This window comes from Sinocyclocheilus grahami, unplaced genomic scaffold, assembly GCF_001515645.1.
Source record: "Sinocyclocheilus grahami isolate Dianchi unplaced genomic scaffold, SAMN03320097.WGS_v1.1 scaffold100.1, whole genome shotgun sequence".
Lineage (NCBI taxonomy): Eukaryota > Metazoa > Chordata > Actinopteri > Cypriniformes > Cyprinidae > Sinocyclocheilus > Sinocyclocheilus grahami.
In genome coordinates this window covers 894,017-904,220 of record NW_015505279.1, presented here as the reverse complement: position 1 = coordinate 904,220, position 10,204 = coordinate 894,017, and the positions used below count along the sequence as shown (strand labels likewise).

Sequence of the window (10,204 nt, the reverse complement as noted above, 5' to 3'; positions counted from 1 at the left end):
AGTATGATTTTTTTAAATATTGTTTATATATATATATATATATATATATATATATATATAATAAATAATATTTATACTATTCTTCATTTTTTATATTATTTTATTAATTTATAAAATCTTTGTGAACCAAACTAAGGTGTTGATCATTCCACCAAAGAGAAAGATTCATTCAGGGATCAGGGATTTTTTTTACCCCAGAAATGAGAAATACTAAGCAATAGATTGTACTGATTATTTGTATACATATTTATTTTTAGTGTATTTTATCGAACTTGCGATCTGATCACCAGAAACAGATATTTAATAAGAGGACTAAGAAAAATGAAATTAAATTTTATAAAAAAGAAAATGTTTGTTTGCGCAAGCGGATTACACGCATAAATCCATGGATCTGCTGCAGTGAACACTGTAGGTTATGTGTGTGTGTGTGTGTGTGTGTGTGTGTGTTACCTGCCATGACGACAGGCTGTGTAGACTGATCCATCCTCACTTCCCACCACAAAGTTATTAACGTCACCCAGAGGGAAGGACATGGAGGTGACCGCAACGGATTTAGACTGCTTAAACACCAGCTCCATACTGTCCTGTTGACACACACACACACACATCAATAACACCACAGCCACCAGCCTCTTCCACAAAGATTTGTACACAAAATCCACTCTTTTTACTGGTTGAGTTAGCAAGTGGCTTTCTTTGAATGTGATATTCAAACTCTGAAACTATGATGGTACTTCTGAAGGTACGGGTCACGCGATGGACGGAGCAGAGAGCATTGTGGGTACCTGTGGTTGAGACAGCATGTCCAGACTCCAGGAGCACATCTTTCCATCAGTAGAGATGCTAATGAGGTTATGAGCGTTCTGTGTGCCAACCACATTAACACAGTACACTGGGTGCTGCACGGAGAATCAGAAATGTAAGGTTAAGGGTAAAAAATAATAAAACAAATCGGAAAAATAAGCAATATTTTTTTAGGACACCCTAATAATATCTCAAGGTTCTTGGGCTGCAGCAGCTGCTCAGCCTCATTTTCAGTACGGCGTGTGAACGTCACGTACCGTGTGTGCTGCGGCAGAGAGAGGCGTCCTCTGGGCAGGAGTGCGTTTGTTACTTCTGTTGTCCCACAGGACGATCTGTCCTGAATAAGTGCCACCGACAACCAGGTTAGGGTGAAACTTTGCAAACACAGCAGACATGACCGCAGACTAGAGGAGAGAGAGAGAGACAGACAGGGATAATCTCGATGAATTCCACAACCCTTCAATCCTGCTGGACAAATGCGAAGGAAGGAAGATTCACATGAATAACCAAAAAGTGTTAGAGAAGAACTAACTAACACCGATAATGCTACAATCCATGTTTTTGCCTACTCACTGAAATTGCCAGCTCATATGCTGCTTCTTGTTTAAAGTGTTTGTGTATTTAAAGGGATAGATGATCTAAAAATGAAAATTTTGTCATCAATTAAGCACCCCTATGTTGTTTCAAACTTACAAGATTTTCATTCATCTCCAAAGATATTTATAATGAAACCTTAAAATTTAATTCCAAGCTTTGATGCTTCAAAAAATTAATAAAAGTAATCCATATGAATCAAGCGGTTGCATCCAAGTCTTCTGAAGAGATACAATTGCTTTATTTGATGAACGTATTTAATTTAGACTTATATTCACACATAAACATTGAGAAACTCACATACATAGAGCTCATCAAATATGGTAAACAGAAGCTCATCTGTATTTGCATGACACACAAGAAGAACCTAATTCGTTCTTGCGGAAAAACCTCTTGTGCATCAAGCAAGTAAAGTTTCCCTAAAAGACCTTTCTTTTACAATCTCTCTAGGATTTTTTTTTTTTTTTGAAGTATGAAAGTTTTGGTGGAATGGGCTTTCAATGGAGGAACAGAAATCTTTCAGGTTATATTGAAAATCTCTTAATTTGTGTTTTGTGGATGAATTAAAGTTTTATGGGTTTGAAACGACATGAAGGTGAGCAAATGATGACAATTTTCTAGGGATGCACGATATTATCGGAACATTATCGGAATCCGCCGATAACGGCTTTAAATGTACACATTTGAAATTTTATGCCGAAAAATAATGCAGATATGCCTTGCTGATATTACAAATAGTTTACATGTGCTCAGGGTGTACTAGCGATAAGATCAAGTGTGGTCATTCTTGAAGCAAACTCTTGCCTGAGTGAATGACGATTAGATTCACTGTTTTGAAGTTAACAGTTACCAGTGCGTGCAGCAGCAGCGGCAGCCTCCCCCGGGGCCTAATGTGCCTCCGGTAAGGCGTTTTATTTATTTAGGGGGCGCTGTAGGCCGGCTTGTAATAAAATGAATCAGAATCAGAAAGAGCTTTATTGCCAAGTATGTTTGCACATACAAGGAATTTGTTCTGGTGACAGAAGCATCCTCTGTAGTCTTCTAATGTCTGATTTTGTAGCTGAGCCAAACCAGACAGTTACTGAAGTGCACAGCACAGACTCAGTGACAGCGGAGTAAAACTGTGTGAGCAGCTCCTGTGGCAGGTTGAACTTCCTCAGCTGGTGAAGGAAGTACAATCTCTGTTGGGCCTGTGAGTGTCCCACTTCTGGTCCTGTGAGATGGTGGTGCCCAAGAACCTGAATGACTCTACTGCAGCCACAGTGCTGTTCATGATGGTGAGTGGGGGGAGTGCAGGGGGGGGGTTCCTGAAGTCCACGATCATCTCCACTGTTTTGAGTATGTTCAGCTCCAGGTTGTTAAGACTGCACCAGACAGCCAGCTGCTCAACCTCGCTTCTGTAAGCAGACTCGTCACCGTCCTGGATGAGGCCGATGACTGTAGTGTCGTCTGCATGCCTCCGGTAAGGCGTTTTATTTATTTAGGGGGCGCTGTAGGCCGGCTTGTAATAAAATGAATCAGAATCAGAAAGAGCTTTATTGCCAAGTATGTTTGCACATACAAGGAATTTGTTCTGGTGACAGAAGCATCCTCTGTAGTCTTCTAATGTCTGATTTTGTAGCTGAGCCAAACCAGACAGTTACTGAAGTGCACAGCACAGACTCAGTGACAGCGGAGTAAAACTGTGTGAGCAGCTCCTGTGGCAGGTTGAACTTCCTCAGCTGGTGAAGGAAGTACAATCTCTGTTGGGCCTGTGAGTGTCCCACTTCTGGTCCTGTGAGATGGTGGTGCCCAAGAACCTGAATGACTCTACTGCAGCCACAGTGCTGTTCATGATGGTGAGTGGGGGGAGTGCAGGGGGGGGGTTCCTGAAGTCCACGATCATCTCCACTGTTTTGAGTATGTTCAGCTCCAGGTTGTTAAGACTGCACCAGACAGCCAGCTGCTCAACCTCGCTTCTGTAAGCAGACTCGTCACCGTCCTGGATGAGGCCGATGACTGTAGTGTCGTCTGCAAACTTCAGGAGTTTGACAGAGGGGTCTTTAGAGGTGCAGTCGTTGCTGTAGCGGGAGAAGAGCAGTGGGGAGAGCACACATCTCTGAGGGGCACCAGTGCTGATGGTGCAGCTGTTTGACATGAATCTGTCAGAAAGTTGATGATCCATTTACAGATGGAGCTAGGAACAGAGAGCTGGGTTAGTTTGGTCTGGAGGAGGTTTGGGATGATGGTGTTGAAGAGCGAACTGAAGTCCACAAACAGGATCCTCACATAAGTCCCTGATTTATCCAGATGTTGTAGAATATAATGCAGTCCCATGATCACCTCATAATCCATGGACCTGTTTGCTCGGTAAGCAAACTGCAGGGGATCCAGTGATGCAATTCAGATAAGCCAACACCAGTCTCTCAAATGACTTCATGACCACAGATGTTAGGGAAACAGGTCTGTGGTCATTAAGTGCTGTGATTTGGGGTTTTTCTTTTGGATGGGGATGATGGTGGAGCGTTTGAAGCAGGCTTCATGAGCTTCAGTGATCTGTTGAAGATCTGTGTGAAGGGCCAGCTGGTCAGCACAGGTTTTCAGGCAGGCTGGTGAAACACCGTCTGGGCCTGGTGCTTTTCTTCTCTTCTGTTTCCTGAAGACCTGATGCACATCATCTTCACTGATCCGAAGTGCAGGAGGGGGGAGAGGGGGGTTGCTGGAGGTATTAATGTTTGTGTAGAGAGATGGTCAGAGTGGGTGTGGGGTGTGAGACCGGGAGTTTAAAATCTGCTGTAAAACTCATTCATTCTCCACAGTGCTGGGGGATGGTGTCTTGTAGTTTGTAATGTCTTTCAGGCCTTTCCACACTGAAGCAGGGTCGTTTGCTGAAAACTGGGTTCTCAGCTTTTTAGAGTACCTCCTCTCAGTCACACTAATCTCCTTTGTCATTGTGTTCCTGGCCTGATTGTACAAGATTCTGTCCCTACTCCTGTAGGCATCCTCTGTGGCCTGAGGGAGCTGTCTGAGTTTTGCAGAAACACGGTTTGTCATTGTTGTATGTTAAAATAAGTCCTGGTAGGACTCACAGAAACTGATGTATGATGTTACAGTCTCTGTGAGTTCGTCCAGATCGGTGTCAGCAGCTTCAAAAACACTCCAATCAGAGCAGACGAAGCAGGCTTGTAAATCCCGCTCTGCTTCATTAGTCCAACTTTTTAGTTAACAGGTTTAGCGGATTTCAGTTCCTGCCTGAAAAGTAAAGTTTCTTTCTGAAAAGTAAAATACACAAATAATATGAAGATAATTGTGTTTCTAATAAAAATGTTGCTTTGATTTAAAGGTCAGAAGCTTACATGAAAAAAAGAAATCACAAACATGATATTTGTAAATTAAATAATTTAATATATACAGATTTATTCATTAATATGTAATATATTTTTATTATGAAAACTTTAATACTAGGAGCTCTAAATGATTTTTAGAATTTATACAGCTCTTTTGCTTTAGACGATTAATGTTAAGTCCACAAACAAAATGTTAAGGTTTCAACTGCATCGGTCTAAAAAATGAATTAATAAATAAAATTAAATAAAAAAATTAAAAAACAGCAGAGATTGATTTTATTAGTTATTTTCAAAGCTGTTAATGTACTCTCATTAAAAAAGCACCTTAATAATGTTTATCAGTTCTAACAAATACATTTTTGCTCAAAACTAACCAAAAATTTAAAAAATATTTGTTTATAATTTCTGCACAGGAGGCACTTCTTGTTGTTTCAAAACAAAAGGAAATATATATCGGCATCGGCTATTGGTCAAAATTATGTGAAAAATATCAGCATATCAGATATAGGCAAAAATCTAATATCATGCATTCTTGGAATTTTTTTTTTTGGGGTGAACTATGCCTAAGTATTTCTTCACTGTGCTTTAAACACAGAATAAAGTGTCCAAATAATATACTGTATAGAATATAAAAATATAAAACTTTGATAGTTTTATTAAAACGATTTTTGCTTAGCTCATTTATTTTATAATATTTGAAAATGGGGGAGGTAGTAAAGTAACCAAGTAAAGTTTGACAAGTGACTTCACACTGCTGCTTCTCAGTGGTTCAGCTGATATTTTCTCAGCATGTTCTGTACCTTCTTGTTTTGGAGAATAGTTTGTGAGCAAAGCTACATTATAAAAGCCTCTGAGGTGCATCAAGCATAAATGCAGCTTGTAACTGAGTGATGTGACCTCAAATTCCACCATGACACCTCAAAACACCAATCCAATGTACATCACAAAACAACTAAATTTAATTTTTACACCAACAACAACTAATGATGCTGATGCTGAATTTTGTTATTCACTGAATAAACTGAACAACTCACACACTCAGCAGAAAGATGGAAAAAGTAACAAGTTCACACCTTGAGTTTTCCACATCTGTCTGTGTGTGTGTGTGTGTGTGTGTGTGTGTGTGTGTGTGAGCTGTGCATCCGTTGCTGAGGGCCGCACATGTGGTTCTACTCAGGTCGTCCACAGCAGATCACCTCAGGCCAAACACACAACTAACACTGAACATACAGCAACACTCAACTGATCAGTGAAAAAAAAACATCCAAAAGAAATGAGTTTGTGAATGAATGTGCATGTGCAACACAGAGTTTAAAGGAATAGTATCATAAATGAACATTGTTGTGAACACACCCAATGTTGTTCTAAACCTGTATGACATTCATTCTTTCATGGAACACAAAAGGAGATATCAGACAGTTCACATGCTGTTTTTTTCTCCATACAATGACATTTTATACTTTTACAGATATGACCACTATATGCTTTTACTGCATGGAAAAGAGAAGTTTGAACGGTCTTCAAAACCTCTTCTTTTGTGATCCATGCAAGGAAAAAGTAATGGCTTTGTGATGACATGAGAGATTTTGAACTATGCCTAAGGTATCACAAGTGCGGGGCTTCCATGTTGTTGTTGTAAGAGGCGACCAGCAACTCTGGATACTGTGAACACATGTACAGATCAGGAGAACTAGACGTTTACTATCTAAGAAACACTTTTGCTTTCCCGCATTAAGTGTGGTTACAGCTTACTCTGACCAAGAACCACCCGCTTACATTTACTTATTTATTTTTACTTTTTTATGCTGACTGTAACAAATGTGCACAGAAAAAAAACCCAAAATAACTGTCATAGGGACACAATTTTATTTAAAGAAAAAAATATTTTAATATTTATTATTTCACACTTTAGTTCGGAGACCAATTCTCACTATTAATTAACCGCTTTTTCTTTAATAAACTCCTCATTTGCTGCTTATTAACAGTTAGTAGTTATGTTTCAGTATTGGGTAAGATTAAGGGATCTAGAATACGGTCATTCAGAATAAGGCATTAATATGTGCTTTATAAGTACTAATAAACAGCCAAAATGTAATATGCATGCTAACGAGCAACTAGTTAATAGTGAGAATTAATCCCTAAGCTAAAGTGTTACCTTGAATACTATATAATAATATATAATACTTAATAATAATAATAATTCAAAATACAAACTAAATGCTACCATAGTAGTAGTTGTACCCAAAAAAGAGAAAAAAAAGCTATTATCATTTACTTTGTCTTTACTTATCATAAACATATATGACTATGACTACATAAAACTAATAGACAACCCCTGTGCTATATTCAGACTGAAACGCAAGTCATATATGTTTGGAATGACATGTTGGTGAGCAAAAGATGACATTTTTGGTAAAAAAGCATTGCTTTTCCAGAAAGAAAGCAATTTTTCCAAAAAGCTGAGGAGTAATATGACAGTGTTTTTTACTCATTCTTATAAATTAAGACATTTTTTTGTTTCATTTGTGGTAATGTAAATTTAAGCATTAAGTTATTCAATAAACAGCAATACTGAAAAACAAATGTTAGTAGTCTAGCTATTTTTCAAAAGGGTAATCTGACTGAATTTTAAATCCTTTGAATGTAACATATGTCATTATTCAATCATTTATATACTTTCTTATGTCCTAGTATCATATGCAGGGACAATTAATACGGCTACAAAGCCGTAAAGTATCCAATGAGCCACTAATTGCATGACGCCAGAAATTTCTCATGTAAACTCACACTGACAGCATTGTTTCAGTGTGTGGTTTGTGCTCTCACTCAAATCACACACATCTGTTTGTGCTGTGGACACACATGAGGTGCAGTGAGCTTGAGAGGGTTTATACTCTAGATCTATTACATCAAACTAGACACAGCAAGACATCCAATCATCTGTTTGATACGGCGAAAGAAATGAACTTTGAAAAACACCTCTAAACACACAGCCAATGTGAAATATCTTCACATTCATATCTAAATGTTATACATCAAAAGCATGTTCACCAGATGAGATTTGTGTTTTGAGGATCAGTGTTATCTTCAACATTTCTGTCAGTTGCAGACAAATAAGCAGCAGTTTTGATAAATCGTAAAACTAACATATTGACAAAAAATATACTTCAATCGTCACTTGATCCACGCCTAATGTCATGTGCTACGTCATATTATACACTACCGCTCAAAAGTTTCGAGACAGTACAATTTTTTTATGTTTTTGAAAGAAGTCTCATGACCAAGGCTGCATTTATTTGATCACAAACACAGAAATAACAGTAATATTGTGAAATATTATTATTATTATTATTATATTTCAAATAACCGTTTTCTATTGCAATTTATATTTTAAAATGTAATTTATTGCTGTGATCAAAGCTGAATTTTCAGCATCATTACTCCAGTCTTCAGTGTCACATGATCCTTCAGAAATCAGGAGGTAACGTACCTGTGGGGACCAATCCAGACAGGTCACCACCCGCTGTTTGGACCAGTGATCATCAACAAACTTCCTGTTTAGAGACAGTTTGGTCCCAGCCTGCATCTCACTAGATAGATAGATATACACACACACACACACACACACACACACACACACACACACACACACGCACAAGCAAATATCTCACATTAAACAGTGCACATGAGCTGGTTTGTAATTTTGTTTAGGTGAGTAGGGCTAACTGTTACCCCTCCTTCTCCTCCATGTCACGGCCGCTGTAGTCGAAGAAAACATCCACGTGTTCGGACAGAGCGCGCTCCATGAAACGTGTGCTGTGATCGAAGAACTCCATGAACTCCTCCGAGTGCAGAATCTGCAGCTTCTCCTCCTCTGTTAGCTCATGAGGGGGCGCTACACTCACGAACAGACAGGACACAATGACAGGTGTGTAACTGGAGGAAATGAATTCCATTTATACATGAGAATTGTTGAATTCTTGATTCTAGTGGTTGACAAATATTCCAAAGTATTTAATTAAATCGTGTTTAATTTTCCTGTGAAGCAGTTCCAGGTTTGTTCCAGTCAATCCAGTATTGAGCCATGCAAAACTGTAGGAAATTGTAGGAAAGTAAATCTACACAAAAGATTTTGAAAATTGTCTAAACGCATGCATATAGCAAAGGAGCAACTGTGGAAAAATTGATTCTGAACCACTAAACTATTTGAAAATGTAATGCATGCTCTGGGAAGAAACATGTTGAAGCAGGTGCATTAAACTGTCAATATTTCAATGATCTGTTGTGATTGTTTTCCTTACATAAAGTTCCCAGCTTGTGTTACCATTACACCAACATTCATTTCTGTGACAAACACTGCGAATAGTCAGAACTTCTATGAAATGCCTACTTCAATCATGAATAACATAACATCAACAAATTTGTTAGTTAAACAGGCAAATATATAAATGGTTAAAAACATAAAAAAAATTTAAATTAAAATTAAACATTTGCCAAGGCAACATTTCTCATTTTCATTTAGTTGAAATTGAAATACTAAAAAGACTGAAATCATTAAAAAAAATAAAATAATGACAAACACAAAATTACTAAAACCACATCTGAAATCTAAAAATTTAATTAAAATGATTAACAAAAACTATGACAGTAAATCAATGATACTAAAGTAACACTAATGTATTACCGTGGAGCTGATAGGACACTGTACATGAGGTGTGTTCAATACCTTCCTCATCTTGTTTCTCTGCTGGCTTCTCTTTCTCTGCCTCGACGTCAGGCGTCAGGGGTGCGGTCTCTTCCTCCTCATCTTCCTCTGCAATAGGAAGATCACAAACATCAACATAATTCACATCAGAGCTGCAGTACGGTCTTATTATAGGACCCATGTTTCACACTGTTCATACTTTACACTGGGTTAAGTTTTTTTTTTTTTTTTTTTTTTTTTGTAAACTGTGGGTTAATTGGTATTAAACTACTCAAGGTAACATTGCAGCACTGCTTTCCTTCAAATTGCATACTTTTGGCACCACAACTCAGGATTAGCAACACCCAACATCTAGTCAGTGTTCAGCAACTTAGCCTAAGGACAATATGAACTATACTGCATAAAGTCAGCCAATCATAACAGAGGTCATTGACATATGTAAATGACCTCTTAAAGGCACAGTAGCAGTAGCTTTTCAATTCTAGGGTCAGACAGTGTGATAAACGTCATGAAAAATTTAAACTAAAAAGGTTTTTGGTGCAAGAAACTTGAGACTCCATGAGAAAAATACCACTGTATTTCAAGAATTCAGGGTGATACATACAATCACACACACAAACTCTCTCTCTCACACACACACACACACTCACTCTCTCTCACACACACACACACACGCACTCTCACACACACAAGCGCTCTCTCTCTCTCACACACACACACTCTCACGCACACACACACACACACACACACACACACACACACACACACACACACA

The 10,204-nt window shown here is 38.3% G+C and overlaps 1 protein-coding gene across 1 annotated transcript in view; it reads right to left on the bottom strand.

Moving 5' to 3' along the window:
* dync1i2a (dynein, cytoplasmic 1, intermediate chain 2a) overlaps positions 1–10,204 on the bottom strand; it is a 37,828-nt gene that overhangs the window by 4,579 nt on the left and 23,045 nt on the right. The window contains exons 6-13 of the mRNA XM_016276283.1: positions 9,451–9,537; positions 8,457–8,619; positions 8,215–8,314; positions 6,334–6,386; positions 4,249–4,402; positions 1,062–1,208; positions 786–899; positions 451–584 (exon numbers count right to left, since the gene is read on the bottom strand). Coding sequence (XP_016131769.1) covers positions 451–584; positions 786–899; positions 1,062–1,208; positions 4,249–4,402; positions 6,334–6,386; positions 8,215–8,314; positions 8,457–8,619; positions 9,451–9,537 — 952 coding nt within the window. The remainder of the gene's footprint in view (positions 1–450; positions 585–785; positions 900–1,061; positions 1,209–4,248; positions 4,403–6,333; positions 6,387–8,214; positions 8,315–8,456; positions 8,620–9,450; positions 9,538–10,204) is intronic.